Raw genomic sequence first — 16,633 nt, 5'->3', positions numbered from 1 at the left:
TGGGCAAGAGAAGACCCCAGACAGTGGAGAAGTTTGTCCAGAAAGCACCCGGGTGGCTGCGGTCAGCAGCCCAGCAGCAACAACCACCCCACAGAGTCCTTTTCTCAGGGCTTCTGCCCAGCCAAGCATCCTTCCCCAAAATGTAGCATCACCTCCTTCACATGCTTGACCTCTGCCTTCAGTTGAGCCACCTCTGACAACAGAAGGTCGATCTTTTGGATTTGTTCCATGTTCAAAGCATATGCCTTCCTGGAGGAACAGAAAGCAGATCTTGTCAGGGAGAAGCCCATCCCCAACCAGGAGCAGCTGAGCTCAGCAAGGAGGAGAGACACACGTGCTTTCCTTGCTTTGCAAATGCTTCCCTTCCACACCAGGCTGAGCAACAGGCAAAGGCAGGAGGGAAGAATGGGGGGCCTGGCTGCTAGGGAATGACTGCAGGTAGCATGAGGCCACCTGCCTCGTCTGCACAGAACCAATTTTCCACCTCAGGACACATCTCTTACCACAGGGGCTTCAGGTCTGCTCCCAAGGCATATGCCAGACCCTGAAAGGGAAAAACGCTTCATCAGTGTATCTGCTAGCAGAGCTGCCGGGCGTTTCCAGGAGGGGCTTCCCTAGAAAGACAAGGCAGAAGCTGCTGCTGCTTTGGATCTCCCTGCATAGAAGCAGAAGAGCTCGTGATTTATCCAGCCACTGTCAGAAATGCCCTGTGGGAGGAGGTGCCCATCCCAAGAGTGTCACTGACCTCTCTCAGTCCCACAGACAACATTTCCCACAGTGCCACTGGGCTCCTGAATGTAAAACCACCTGCAATTCAGAACACCAAGAGAGAGTTACGTTGCTGGGGTTGCCAGAGATGGCTGCAGTCGTCTTGTCAGCCTCGTGTGTCCCTGGGGGTGGGGCAGCAGGTGGGGAGTGTGGGGAGGGAGCAGGGAGAGGATAAACGTCTGACTGGGGGTCATCCAGCCGGGCTTGAGTGGACTGGCCAGCCGTGATCTACAGGTGTGCTGGGTGCCACACAGCTAGTCCCCATTTCTTCTCACTGCTTCAGTGAGTGCTGAGACCAGGCTGTGACCTGGGCAAGGAGAAGTAGCTCTCCATCGGGGTCCCCTCTGGGGGTCCCCATGCCAAGCTTGGAAGTACCTACACCCTTCTCTTGCAGACTTGCAAACTAAGCAGTGCATCTGTTGGCTTGATCCAGTAGCCAGAGCAGCAGCATGGTTGGCTGCCTGCCAGTCTTACTGCCCACCCCACCAAGGTCGTACTCAGGGAGCACTTGGGACACAGGAGTTGCCACACACACAGTCAAGGAAGGTAGCACACAGCACAGCCAGGCTGTCTCTCTGGGATGTTTGCTTAAGAAAACTCACCAAGCGCCGTTTGGACGTGCAAGACAATGATGATGTTCAACAATGTCTTCTTTAGTGACATCCTTTGCCTAAAAAAGAGGGAGTCCTTTGGCCATCAGTAGGTCCCTGGGCTGCTGGCTGGCAAACACTCTCTGCTCTCCCCTGTGCTTGCTCTGGCCCTCAGGCAGCCCCTTTCTCACCCACTTCATAGCAGGAACATGAAATACATACCTAATGAAGATCCAGATGTCCTGGAGATGTCCCCAGAGGGACGCGAGGCGAGGCCACCTGCCAGAAGGCAAGGAAGGCTGAAGACCGTCCCTGGGCAAAGAAACCAGAAACAATTTGGGCCTGTGTGTTGAGGACTCTCCTCTAGATGCCAGTGCCACCCCCTGCCACCTCTGTCCCACAGCCAGGCTGTGCCTCCATGTCCCAGGGGGTGCCAGTCGCAGGTCCCAGGGGCTTGGCCAGCTCAGGAAGCAAAATCACCCCGGGGCAGAGGGGCTGGGATCCCACCTCTGCAGCACGAGGCCACCGCTGACCCAGTGGCCCTGCTGCACACGGGCTTTGGGCCAGCAACGTGAGCCAGGCTTTGAGCCAAGCCCCATCCCCACAGAAGGGGGGCTGCACAGCCACGTGGCTCCTCTTCAGAAATCCTCTGTCAGATTCCCCAGGCTGCTCCACACCCTGCCAACCGCGTTTAGGCTGTGTCCCTGCTCCCACTCCAACCTAGCCCGGGCAGGAGCAGACCAGGACATACTTATTTGTTTGGTTGCTGCTCGGCCCTGCTGACTCCTCTGGGGGGTTGGGGTTGGCCTTGGCTCCCGAGGAGCCTCTGCAGGCTGCTTCTTGATTAGCTCGGGGCCCCATTCTCCTTGCCATCATGGTGACACAGGGGTCAGACACAGCTCCCACCTTAGCCCAGCCAGGCAGAACCAGCTCCAGCAGCAGCTCCCTGGGTACTGAGGGTTCCTTCCCCTCACACCACAAGGCTGTGCGGTTGGTTAGCTCTGACCTCACAATGAGGCTCCCCGGGGCTCAGCAGGGTGGGGAGACTCTGTGGGCATCATGGCTGCTGCCCTTCCTCTGAGGTGGTGGGAGCCCAAACCTGTGGGCACCTCAACCCTGCCGTGCCTCTCTGACGGGAGGCTGCCTCACCTGGCCCACTGACCAGGGTTCCAGTTCTCCTGGGCATTCCCAGGGAACCAGAAAGGGAGCTGGAAAGGGGCTTTGCTCTCAGCCCATGGGACGGCTGCTTCCGGCAGCGTTTCTCCTCACCTGCACGGCCCATACCAGGCTGCCAGTATGGCAGTGAGGAGCCCATGGCGCACAGCCACGCCACGTCCCACGGAGCAAAAGTGTTGGTCTGACTGAGCCTGCATGCAGCTGAATTTCAGGGGGACGGGCGGTGGTAGCCACTGGTGCCTCCTTTCCTCCCACAGGCCTAAGTTAAATTACAGAGCACTTCTAGAGCCTGAACATTTAGAGAACCAAGAATTACACGTGTGATTTTTTTATTGGGTTTTAATTTTTAAAGAAGAACTGCTTGAAAAAAATGCATATTCACCATCCTGGAGAGTGACACCTAATCCTTCAAACAGGCAGGATATGGAAAGTTACCTTTCTGTCACAGTTCTTATTGAACTTTAAAAAAAAAACAAACCAAAACAACTTTCTTGCACCATTAAATCAGCATTCCTGATCCACCCATTTACATCCACCATTATATATTTATAAAAAATGAGAAATGGACTTTTCTTTAATTATTATTTAAATCCTGTCTGCCATACGTTCTTTGTAGAGTTTGATGGGATCTTATTGTAATTGTTATTCTGTCCTCTTATTTAAATCAGCATCTTCATCACTTGAAACGGTCTTCAATACCACCACTACTGTGTTTGCGCCGGCTTCCTAGCCATTTATTAGATACGTTTCTAATACCCCTAAAGTTTTGCAGTCTTTTCCAACAGAATAATCCCATAGCTGTCTGATGTTGCAGAATGTGCATCTCTGTGGTCATCCCAGAAGCATTATATTAAAAGTTGCTGCAACACGCTGAGCCAAAATGCAAGTGCTTGACATAATCCCACACGCATTTGTCTTTGAGCAGCATTTGAATAGCAATTTTTCTATGCCATAGCTGACATTTTAATTAAACCAAGATGCATAACCTCTTAAGGTCTTCACCATTGCCCCCAGCAGTGTCTTTTGGTGGTCAGTTCCTGAGTGGTGTGTGCCTCAGATGGCAGCAGTGCTCCCAGTTCCTAGGCTGTGGGTATCTGGGCACAAGGCCCTGACACCCCTTCTCCTGGGGCTCGGCTGGAGCTGCCAGCTCCGGGTACAAGTGCCTGCTGACACTGAGTGCCAGCAAGTCTCCATCCCAGACATGTCAAATGGCGCTTGGACGCTTTTCAGCCATCTGACCTCCCATTGCATTTCCCGAATAAGGGAGTGCTTGTGCTTACACTGGTGAAAACTCTTGTTCAGTTGCCCCGCTTGACTTTCCTTGTTCTGCCCTCTGCTTTTTACCTGTTCCTGAAAGATGGCAGGTGGTGGCAGAAATGCAAAATGCCAAATCCCTACAGAGGTCCCCATGCCAAGGGAAACAGAGGAGCAGAGAGCAGCTTTCTGACCAGCGTTGGCTATCGAAGCATTGGATTTTTCACTCTTCATCCCCTTTAGGGTAGCATGCTCCTGTATCTCACTAATGTGTCCAGCTACAAATTGGTACAGATTTAGTTCTGACAGTTAGCTTTCACTTCTATGGTAGCAGGAAGTCCTTGCGGAGAGGAGAAACTCCAGTGGGATAAAGAATCTCACAAAACAGTGTAGTCTCCATTCACAACAGAAATGCCTATATGGGCCTCTTACTAAAAACCTGCATAGGTTTTTAATGGAAAAATCTTTCACTAGGTTTACTGTAGCTAAGTCCAGTCAACAGGAGTAACAGGGAACCGCTCATTAGCTAATGGAACAAGACAGCCTGCAAACATTTGAAACAACCTGAGAAAGCAGAATTCACTTCACACAGAGATTTTGCAGCCAGACACTTCCTTTTTCAACCATGTGTTTTAATCCTGATTTTGTTCATAAAGAGTCCTTCCCATAGACCTGTCATTCCTAACCACAGCAGCACTTCTGATTAAATACTAAATAACTGCATGGAGTGCCAAAAAAGGTGTTTAAATTAGATTTCTTCGCTCCTAAGTGTATTATGACTTGCCCTTGCTCATTTCACATATGCAGCTTAAATGCAAGCAAGTCTTACAAAACAAAGAAAGGCAAGGTGCTCCTGTATGTAAGGTTGTGGGATCTTATGAAGCACACAAGTGGCAGGAAATGGGAATCAGTCACAGAATTGTTGCAGCTGTAAAAGGCTTCTAAGTTCAAAGGTCAGCATCCCACTACCTGCTCTCCATCTCTGTTTTCACAAGAGAGCTGCAGACTGCAGCCCTCCTCTTTGGAAGTGAGAGCCAGCTGAGCTTATAGACACCATTTATTTCTGGTGAGTATCTAAGGAACACTGGCCCAAAATAAATACATAGAAAACACAATACTTGAGTATAAAAAGTGATAATGTCAAACATTCAAACCCAAACAATTCTGTGCTTCCAGGACTTTTCAGGAACATCAGGAAAGGACACGGGCTGTGCGCCATTTGGAATGCAAAGCAGATGGAAACGTGAGCAAAGAATGGGATATATACATTGGATACCAAACAGCAGGATAAGAAGGATGATTTTTGCCAAAGAGTAGCGAAGAATGTTGCGATGGGTGCAATTGATGTTGTTCTATCACTGACTGGGGAAATGTAATGAAGTGCCACAGGAACACTGCCCTACTGGTATAAGCCCAGCTACAGCCCCATCCTCCTTCAAATCTGGTTTAAAGCTCTGTAAATGAGCCCTGCTAATTCTCGTCCTAGAACCCTTTTCTCCCCAGAAGGAAAGCCTCTCCCATGCGTTACCGTCAGGCCTCGTGTCTTGTAAAACCAGTCATGAGCACAGAACCCAAAGAAGCCCTGCCTGTAGCACCAGGCTCGGAGCCAAATATTTACAGACTGTATCCTTCTATTGCATCCCATGGCATTGCCCATGACTGGAAGGAGGGAAAAGAAAATAACTTGTGTCCCAGACCCTGAAGTCTCTCTTTATGCCTTTCAGACATGGGATGCAGCTTCCTCCCCACCTGTCTGGAAGATGAGTAGAGGGCAGTAAGCTGACAACTGCACTGGACTGGGGAGTTCCCCACTGATAATTCCTGATTCGAGCTTACAGACTTCCCTATGATGAGGGTCAACCCAGCATAGGGAGTCCTCTGTTCCCTTCAAGAGCGAGTCTCCAACAACTAAAACTCTTCTCCCTTGTGGAAGAGAGAGGTTGTTGTATGGCTGGAGTGCCTGTCTGACTGTGGTGAGACCTGGTATAGGCTGCCTGCCATCCATGTCCCCATCAGACTGGCTGTCCTCCAGCAGGGTCTCATATCTCTTTGAGATCGGACCTTCATCACCAGCCTCATTCACAGCCCTCAACTTCCAGAGCCCTGTACTTGTTGCATATGGGCAACTGGGAAGACAAGTGTGGTCAGGAGAGGATTTGTCTGCCTCTCCAGGGAGGGACCTGTTTCCATTCCCACCCATGTCTTAGGTTCCCTTTCCCTAGGGTGACAAGAGAGCAGGGGATCCTCTGCTTCTTCTGGAGCCTACGCCTGCTGTCTTTCCCTCAGGGATGGTAGGGTCTGGTTCCACCAGTCTATCTCCCTTTCACACTCTCTTCAACTGCCTCCTCCAGCTCAGCTGCCATGCTGAGCAGATCGTTCACCTGTTCATACTGGATTCTCATCCTTGAAGAAATTATTGTTTCTATCTGCTGTACAACAGCAGAGACATACACTTCTGGGTTATTATTTGCATGGAGAAGACAGAAAACAAGCAGTGGAGACCTCAGAGAAGCCGACCCTTGAAATTCAGGTTCAATTATTTTTCTTTTAACTTTTTTTGTTGTTCCTGTTTCAACCTAATTTCATTTGTGCTATTCTGAGACATCCATAATTATCAGTACGGAATGCCCACCGTCAGAAGTAGTAATGTAGGAGTAGAAGTAATCTTGAATATCAGTTGAAGCCTTTTCTCGTTCCTGAAGTGCTGAATCTTCCATAATACCTCCCTGCCAAAACGTTTCTCCTGGATTAAAGAAACTGCCTACGAAGGCTATTTTTGATCCAAAAAACATGTAAGGGAGTAGACGTTCTTGCAGTGGGTCATAAACGTTAGCTTTGGTGTGTGTCCTTCAGCAACTGGTGTTTTTGACAGCTGTTTGACATCTTCTCTATGAAACTGTCTAGAATTCCCATTATTGCCATTGGTCATTCACGTAATTTAGAGAACCAGGGACTAAAGGAGGAGGGTTTATCAGAGTCCTGGTTTGGGCCAGGATAAAGGCAATTTTCTGTCTTGTACTTTTGCTTTTGGCTAAGTCTCTGGTAAAGTAGCTGCACTTGCTGAAATTAACAGCAAGTTTCTCAGACAGTGTCTGCTTCTGGGACTGGTAACGCTTGATGCTTAGAGTTACTGCTAGAGACTGGTATGCAGAACCATGGACACTGCTTGGTTCTGGGGAACATTTTGCACTCTGGAAGGAGAAAAGGAGTAAAGAGGTCACACCTGCAGCCCTCCTTTGGGGAGGCATGTACAAGATAGATGGCCAAAATTGACCAGACAAGAGTATTCCATCACATCCACGTTACGCTGAGTATAAATTTGAGTGATCACGAGGGACAAACCCCTTTCTGCTTCTCCTTCTTCACCTGTCCCTGTTTGCTTCAGCGTCTTGGGAGGATTCTGTCCGTTCATCTGTCTGTGGTCCTGATCCGTCCTAGCCTGAATCTGTGTGTTCCTGCCTCCAGCTCCTGACTGCTGCTGAATCCAAGAGTCCATCCTGGACTTTCCCAGGGCTGCCCTGTTGCCTTGGTGGTGATGTGAGAGTTATTGGGAGAAAGGGGGGAGGAACGTGGTTATCAATTTTCCTGTATATTTGTATATATTTAGTAATTATTTTTGGTTTTATCATTAGAGCTGTGTAGTTTAGTTTCCAGCCCGTAAGTCTCTCTCCCTTATTCTCTCTCCTTTCTTTATCAGGGACGAGAGGGGGATTAATAGAGAGCATCTGTCACTCGATTATATTGCTCAGCCAGTGTTAAACTCTGACAGATTCATTGGTGCACAACGTGGGGCCTGAGCTAATTAGCTTGAGCCCAGTTCAAATTTTGACTAATTTGCCTGAATAGTATGAACTCCAGCTCCAGTGGCAGGATACCAATATGGCTTTGCTGAGTCGGAATCAGACCTCTTTCTTTGGAAGTTTCACAGGGTTGGAGATTAACTAGTCGTGCTGTACCTTTGGTATGCAGCGTATGTGATATGTGCTTTTGCAGCTGGAACGAGTGTTCATAGTTTTCATAAGTGCTGCTTGAATAAAGTAGTTGTGATATGGCCTGTAATACTAATATACAGTGCAGTACAAGGTGTAGTGGTGTTTCCTACAAGGATTAAAAACTTTGTTGGTAATTACATTTTCAGCTTTAACTTGAGGAAATATAACACTCTTGGGCTGAGTTCACAAGCTTCAAGTCAAAATGGTAATGTGATTATTATAGTTCTAAATCTCATGCTTGTTGTAGTCAGTGTTTCTCAGATGTGTACATGTATTCTCATATATTATCATATGTTGGTGAGGAGTAAGACAACAATTAGCCTTAACCCTTCAAAGTCTGAACAAGATGACCAGGTGATAGAGGAGATAGAGGACACTGCCTCTCCTCGTAGAGCAGCTGAAGCACACTCTAAAGCAGCGTCAGCTGAGGAGGACTCAGACTCAGAAGAACATGCTCAGTTCCATGAGGGACTTGCATACTCTGAGAAAAGACTTCAGCCCTTTTGCAGGTGAACCACTTCTCACTTGGTTACTCCGATGCTGGAGTGATGGGGCTGCTACCGTAACATTAACCCAGAGAGAAGCCAGGCAGGTGGGATCCCTGGCCAAAGATGCGGGTATTGACTGGGCATTTGGGGAACAGACTGGAACCACCAGCCTATGGAGACGACTCTTGTCAGCTGTAAGGGAGAGATATCCCCATAAAGAGGAAATAGACTGCCCGCAGGTCAGAGCACCCACACTTGAAAAAGCTATCAGGTATCTAGAAGAATTGGCTGTATGAGATGCGATCTATACTGATGAAAACATTGAAGATCCTTATCACATGCCATGCCCTAAGCCTATGAGGCAAAGGTTTGTACACCCTGCATCATCCCCAATTAACTATACACTATCTGTTACGGTTCCTGGAGAAACAGAACCAACTGTGGGTGACGTGTTTAAAACAGCACAAGAATATGAAGATGCTGCCACAGCTCTTCGTCAGGCCTGAGTCTCATCTGTAAAGGAAACAGCTGAGAAACTACTGTTTCTTCTTCCATCCTTCTCAAATGGAAGAAGGAAGACACGTTGCAGCCATTAAGATGAAATGCCCTTCTATGAGACTGAATCGAGCGAACCGGAGTACAGCATGAGGTATTCTATGGTCACTCCTGAGTGAGTATGGAGATGAAAAAAAGTGGGATCAGAAACCCACTGCAGGAACGAGTATGTAAATTGCTGAGTAAGGCGAAGGAAAAAGGTGGTCCTTCCAAAAGGATGGCTGCTCAAGTGTCCAGTGTGGAGTTACCCAATCCAAATATGCAGGTGACTCAAGATCACTTTACATGAGGTGTGAGTAGTGGGGATGCAAACCCCAGTAATGCACATACCTACAATGTTGTATGTGCTGAAGCTTAGAGGTGCCCTGCCTCCAGCCAGGTGGAGGAGAGGGATAAGGAAACTTAGTGGACTGTGTGGATTCGATGGCCTGGCACATTAGAGCCACAGAAGTATAAAGCCTTGGGGGACACTGGTGCACAATGCACCCTAATGCCATTGAATCAGAAAGGGACAAAATCCATCACTGTTTCTGGAGTGACAGGGGGATCTAAAGAACCCCTTTAGAGTATTATGAGGCTGATTTGAGCCTCACTGGAATAAAGTGGCATAAACACCCAATAGCGACTGGTCCGGATGCTCTGTCCATCCTTGGCATAGACTACCTCAAGGGAGGTGACTTCAAGGAAGAAGCTTTAATGACTGAGAATACAGAATGGCTGCATGCTTTGTTTGGCCTTTCAGATAAATCCTTGGTAGTGGGGTTGACGAAAACTAAAAACAAGCTGGTGCCAATTGCTACTTCAATAATGCATTGACAACAATATCACACCAACACAGGTGCTGTGATCCCCATTCACAAGCTGACCCAGCGACTAGAGAGCCAAGGAGTGATCCGCAGGACTCACTCACCCTTCAATAGTCCTATATAGCCAGTGCCAAAGCCTGATGGAGAGTGGAAGCTGACAGTGGACTATCGTGCCCTGAATGAGGTTACACCACACTAAGTGCTGCTGTGCCGGACATGCCAGAACTTCAGGACGAGCTGGAATCAAAGGCAGCCAGGTGGTATGCTACTATTGACATTGCTAATGCATTTTTTGCTATTCCTATAGCACCAGAATGCAGGCCACAGCTTGCTTTCACCTGGAGAGGTGTCCAGTACACTTGGAATTGACTGCCCCAGGCGTGGAAACGCAGCCCTACCATCTACCATGGACTGACCCACGATACCTTGGAAAAGGGTGGAGCTCCAGAACATGTACAGTACATCGATGACATCACTGTGTGGGTTGACACAGCTAAAGAAGTCTTTGAGAGAGGTAAGAAGATAATAAAAATCCTTCTAAAGGCTGGTTTTGCTATTAAAAGAAGCAAGGTCAAGGGACCTGTGCAAGAGATACAGTTTCTGGGGATTAAGTGGCAATACAGATGTCACCACATCCCAATGGACATGATTAACAAAATAACAGCTATGGTCTCACCAACTACCAAAAAGGAAACTCAGTCCTTCTTAGGAACTGTTGGTTTATGAAGGATGCACATTCCTGGTTACAATCAGATTGTGAAACCTCTCTATGAGAGGTTACCCAAAAGAAGAAAGACTTTAAATGGGACTCAGAAAAATAAGCTGTTTTTGAAAGTATTAAACAGGAGATTGTGCAAGCAATGACCCTTGGACCAATTTGAACAGGGCCAGACGTTAAAATGGGCTCTATACTGCAGCCAGGAATGACTGTGGCATTCATATTTTCATGTTTATTTTCTTCTGTGAATGAAGTGAGTACAAATGCACTGCTGCCATCTGAGAGTGGTTTATGTTGCTTTAATTACCGAGAGAAGACACCAGCTCTGAGCTAACCCTGAAAGTCTAAGTGAGATTGGCTAAGAATGGCAGTATGCAATCCATCAAGTTATGGAAGACCCCTGTTCCAAACCAGTTCAGCTCTGAAAGCCGTGAGCTTCCCAAAGGTGTTTCAGGTGGTAGGATTAAATGTAGGAAGTCTCTAAGCAGCATATAAAGCACGGGCTGAGTGACCTAGGTTTGGGTGTCAACCTGCATCCTTTTCCCAGATGCCTGGAAGGTAAATAACCTTTGTTTCCCCTTCAGTCTTGAGGGGAAGCAGGACTTTTTCTGAAAAGCTAACTTCCACCTTGGCCATTCCTGGGCCATGGACTTGAGGCAAAACTCATGACCTTGACAGCTTTTCTAATAGCTTAGATCTTACCTTAAATTGAGACATCATAGGCAGGTTAAGCTGTATGAAGACTCCTGTAACGGTATTACATAATTTTTAGACTTCAGTTGACATTTTCAGGGGAAATAAACCCATAAGAATGGAGTAATAGAGTGATTCATTCTCTAAACAAACAAGATGAAAATCCAAACCTTTTCTTTTGAAGTAAGTAGGACAAAAGGAAGGTAAGGGTAGTCCGAGGTTTGGAAAAAAGTCCTTAGTCTGTACTGTGAGATCCTTTTGCACATTTATTATCTTACCTTTGTAAGTCTGGAGGGACAGTGCAAATAAGAGTCCTATTTTGGATTACTGTAAGTACAGCAGTATTTAAGGTATGGGAGTATTAATTGTGGAATTTTGTTAGTTGGGTTCTTTTATAATTTAGCATTCAGCCCAATGAAAACTTACAGTAATTTAACTATGTATAATTCCAGTCTACCATGAAGAATAATGCTTGCTAAATAACCCCATTCCAAATAAGAAGGGCACACACTAAGCACAGACATCTTACGGTAAGAATGCTGAAGAGACAGCAAAAAACAGCAGCTGTCTGGCTTTTCGTAACCACATAATTTGGATCAACAAACCCTATGTTGTGCTGTTTCCTTTGTTGCTAAACCAGTAATTTTCAGTGATTCTTTTCTCTGAACTGTTTCAAAAGCTGCACTAACAATATTATGCTTTTTATTTAAAAAAAAAAAAAGACAAAAAACACCAAAAAACCCCCACAACAAAACCAGAAACAAAACCCAAACCAAACTCTATCAACTTATTGCAACAAACTTCTAAGAACAGAAGAATCAAGGGGTTGTGTTTCATGGTTGTGAAGTATTTTACAGGAACTAAACAAATTCTCTATATGATACTATTAAAATTAAAATTAGATAAAGCCATTCATAATTTAAGATAATGTATTCCTTATCAGGTGTCAAGGCTATTTAGCATTTCATATTTTGAAGGCATTCTTTTCAAGAAATCTACCATCATTTTATTTAAGTAAACAAGATGCAAGGTCACATCTCAAATGCTTTAAAACCTGATGGCCTTAGAAACATCATAGTCAAAGAAATATATCCTTATAATTTAAGAGGCAATGTGACGCTTCTATACCTTCTTCTATACTCTTCATAAAATAGTTTGGACAACAGAGATCATAAAGGATGTTGTTCATCTTTAACTAATACCACACAGAGTTAAGTTAGTTGCATATGTGTTTGCAAAAGTGATGATTCCTAGTAATAACTTGCTTTTTTCAGACAGCTCCATACAACTGGAAAATCTCCTTCTACCTTAAGCTTTCCCTCAGAATGTGTCTCAAACATTAAAATTGCTGCTGTAAAAATACAAATAGTAAAAATAGGCTAGTCTTCAAATGCAGTCTGAATTGAATTGTAATGGGGTGAATTAATGAGCAATGAAATGTGCCTTTCCTAGATCAGATAAAAAGTCTGTTAGTTGTGTAGGAAGTGAAGGCTCTTCCAGCGTGCTCTGCAAGAGTCTTCATTGTGGTTCATTCAAAGTGTTAGTAAGTTTTACTTACACTGATGAATATTATTTTTAAAGCCTTATAATTCAGTCTGTCTATATGGAAATACTACTCTAAGCCTGCAGCACAGTGATGTAACTTCACAGAGAAGAAAAATATCCTCCTTTTTGAAATGCTAAGCACTCCCCAATTCTAACAGATAGCTGCCTTGCTGCAAATGATGAGAAACATTTTACATATTTCTAACCAATAACATGTAAACAAAGTCGTTGTAATTAATTCTTTATTATGTATTTTTATTTATAAGTATTTGTATTTGGGTCATACATAACAACACTGCAACAATTATATCTATCACAGCTTTACAACAGAAACTACTTGAAAACTTGAATTTCTGCATTTTGTAATCAATGTTTACTGCTACTGCAGTTTTATTTGAGATTTAAACCAGTTCTCCCTATGAAGTCAGGCTGATGAAACAATCTATATCCAAAAATGACCAGGCAAGACTGTGGCCCAAACTGCATCTCAGCTGTAAGTTACGTTACAATAAGGGATGTCACAAGTGAAGACACAATACCAAAATTTGTGCTACAACTTAAAGTACACCTGGAAAGGGAATAAAGTAATTAATCCTTCAACAATTATTTAGATGCAAGGTGGTAAATAACACATATATAATTATTTAGAACCTTATTTGTTCTCATTACAAAAAAAATACATAATAATATCTTCTTTCCTATCATGCTTATAGTAATGAGCATCATTTAAAACCAGAAACACATTAAAATACCAATCCATAAAATCAAAGACAGTCACTGTCTGGGAAGAACCATGCTAGATGACTGATTTTTGACAATTCAAGAAGCTGACATTCTATTCTATTCTATCCATTCAGCCCATTTGGGGGGTCAGGGGGGAGACAAATGCCCGCTAACCAGAATAGAGCATGTGCTCAAGCCTCAGCTATTGTATTTTCAGCTAACTACCAGACTTCCCATCAAAAGGCATAAAAGGAATGCTGGCATGTGTTTGCAAACACGGCTGCTACAATGGCAAGATGGAGTAGAGAAGAAATAGACAGCATGAAGCAGCTATCACTGTGGCAGTTCTTCCCATGAACCAGCATCCCTGTGAGCTTTTTTGGAAAGGCACATCATCTGCTTTTTCAGAAGGCACACCAAGTGCCACAAAATGTGCAAGAGGTAACAGCCTTTGCATTTTCAGCAACGTGTAAGATAAAGACAAATTTGCATTTGACAGAACTGTGCTAGCAGATGTTCAGCTTTTCAGCTGCCAGACTGACAGCTCGTCTAAGCAAATGAATGCATCAAATCTAATGAGTAAGTGCAGTAGAATCTAACGTACAAATGCAACATTATTGTTTTAGGCAAGTGCCTGTCATACTGAACCATTATAGAAGTCACTCGTACCTCCTTCTTTGCACAGACTAAAAGTTGTAGCAGACATGAGAAGAATGTATATGCATATTTATTTGGGATGAAAAGATGATTTTGCACTACTAAGCCACAATTCTTTCTAAATGAAGAACATTTCTGGTATTGCCAATAATATGATTCATACGAAAACTAAGGAGGCATGCACAGTCAGGTTAACTAACGTTGGCATCCTGCACCTCCTGAAATTTCAGCCAATTATTCAGTCATTATCTATGTAAGGTACAAAGTAGTTATGGATGAAAATCTATTTATGCAGATGACTTGTATAAAACTGACACAGCAATATGACCATTCTGCACAACTCTCCCTGGGCTGACTTAAAAATAGTTGAAATTCTGTAGCAAGATTAATACTTCTGTTTGGCAGATACCCAATTTCACCTACAGATTCAATGCAGAGGGCTCCTTTTCAGCAGATTAAACTATTTATTTATTTATTTATTTATTTATTATTTAACTAATGTAGTATGTACAGTATGTACAGTAACTACATACATTACAGTTTGTAGTTCACACCACACAAGGAATGATAAACTTCATTAGAAATTTTTAAGAGGACCAGATTGTGAATGTTTCCATTATACCTACAAATTTGTGTGATTACTAATATAAGTTTAAGCCTTTGAATAAAAATACAGCAGCATATCATAAGGAATCAAAAACCCTTTCCCAATTTCAGAATGAGGATGGTATGGACAGGCACCACCAAACAACGCTGTATTTGAAACAGCAAATACTGGTGAAAATCCATCTCCTTACTATAATTTTTAATTTTTTTTTCTTATCCTTTTACCAAAAGTACACTTCCCCTCCAAAGTACAGCTTTATTTGCAACAGAAGACATACACAAAGTTCTCATCAGTTAAAAACCTGCTCTACTTTATGTTATTCTTCATGCTCTTAAGGCCCTTATACATGCAGCAGAAAATGAATGCCATAACTGGGTCATATAAAATAAAAATAATTTTTAAAAAAGATTTTTCACTGCAAAATGCATCTGTTCTGTAAAGAATGGGGTACAAGTCCATTTCTCTATTAGATCTTATTCTAAGCAGAGGGAAGAGGCAGTAAGAATTAGTAGATGACAGGAGAAAACAAAGTGCTAATGCCATGCCTGACAGCTTGACTTTAAATATGAAGGATAAAAAATCACAGAATTCAGATTGAAAGAGATCTCAGGAACTTACAGTCCTATCTCCTTCTCAGAGCAGGGTTAACAGAGGATTGAAACCAGGCAAAAGATGTTTAAACCAAAACACATCTTTTGTGTTAAAGCACTTAAATCTGGTATGTAGTTAATGTACCCCCAGTGAAGTGGACTCTTTTGAACTATGTGCTTATTGAACCAGAAAAATTGAGGAACTGGGTAGCTGAACATATATACAGTGTACATATCTAACCCTTTACCTTGTAGTCATCTATATTTAAGAAAAAAGCCTCTTCATATTAAACCATGCCTTCTTTATAGTAAGGAGATCCATACAAATGTATAGTTCTTGTTAGCACAGGCTGCATTGGTCACTATGCAAAATCCTGAACTGTGTAGAGATACTATGTATTTTCACCTAGTACTGTGGCAAAACTATTTCATCTTCATAGGCAAGAAACAAGTGCAACAATTCATACATCACTTCTTTTTAAGTTAGTTAATATTGTGAGGTTCCAGAGCAGGCACTACAATACTTCACACACTCAAGTATCTTTGAAATAATGTTGGAAAATAACGTCTTCACCTCTGTACACACATTTATACATATGTATTTTTCAGGAGGCAGCTCACAGAAATGTGTCACAAATAAGTTTCTGTACTCTGACATACCACAAATTAGGATCCATTTTTCTGAAGACAGGATTTAAGGACACAAAATGCCGTGCAGTGCTATTTGGTAGAAAATCACCTGGCACATAAATGTATCTATTTAGTGCTAAAGGAAAACACAGAACTCCTCAAATAAAACTCGTGCCAATATTTATTGTCCTTGAACCATGCAGGCCCCAGTTATTTGTGTTTCCTTAAGCATATCCCCTAAGTAGATAAGAGTGATGAAGTATTTGACTATGAAATTCCAGGATATTTTATTTCCTATGCTGGCTGTAATGATGGTTCAAGAAAGCAGTATTCTTGTTGAATCTGAGTCTGAAAGTCCATCTTCTTGATTAGGTGTCTCATAACCACCAACATTATCAGCTAGTTCAGTGTCTTGATCATCGTTGCTCTCTGCACTGTAGTCAACCTCCTCAAGGAAACGAGGCTCGTCTTCATCCAAAACGTAAGTAGTGGGGCTATAAGGAACAAAAGGTTGCATCAATCATGTTAAAAGTTTTACTTGGAACAATACATTCTGATCATACCCAGTCCCTACCCTGAAATACAATGATCCAAAAATTACCTCAGGAAAGGGGCGGTTAACTTGAAATAGTGTTGATTACTTAATTGCACATAAAAAAATAAGAGCCAAAACCACATTTGTAAGAACATGAGCTAATTAGTCAGTCATACATAAATTATTATCCAAATGTGACATGATAAATTAGATACAGGTTATAGGCCTGCACTAATGGCCTATAAGAATTTCATATAATTAATGTTGTATCAGAAGTCGTTTTTGAAGGATACAACTACATAAAGA

General features: G+C 43.6%; 1 protein-coding gene across 3 annotated transcripts in view; it reads right to left on the bottom strand.

Annotated features, from left to right (window-relative positions):
• Positions 1-12,825: 12,825 nt before the first annotated feature.
• Positions 12,826-16,633, bottom strand: part of AGTPBP1 (ATP/GTP binding protein 1) — a 64,289-nt gene continuing 60,481 nt past the window's right edge. For 2 of the 3 annotated variants that reach the window (XM_030467515.1, XM_030467514.1), the window contains one exon: positions 14,504-16,286. In XM_030467515.1, coding sequence (XP_030323375.1) covers positions 16,109-16,286 — 178 coding nt within the window. In that variant the 3' untranslated portion in view covers positions 14,504-16,108. Of the gene's footprint in view, positions 16,287-16,633 lie in introns of all 3 variants that reach the window. The other variant, XM_030467513.1, reaches the window with a different exon arrangement.

Source organism: Calypte anna, chromosome Z, assembly GCF_003957555.1.
Source record: "Calypte anna isolate BGI_N300 chromosome Z, bCalAnn1_v1.p, whole genome shotgun sequence".
In the NCBI taxonomy this organism is placed as follows: domain Eukaryota; kingdom Metazoa; phylum Chordata; class Aves; order Apodiformes; family Trochilidae; genus Calypte; species Calypte anna.
This window is presented reverse-complemented; position numbering and strand designations above follow the sequence as displayed.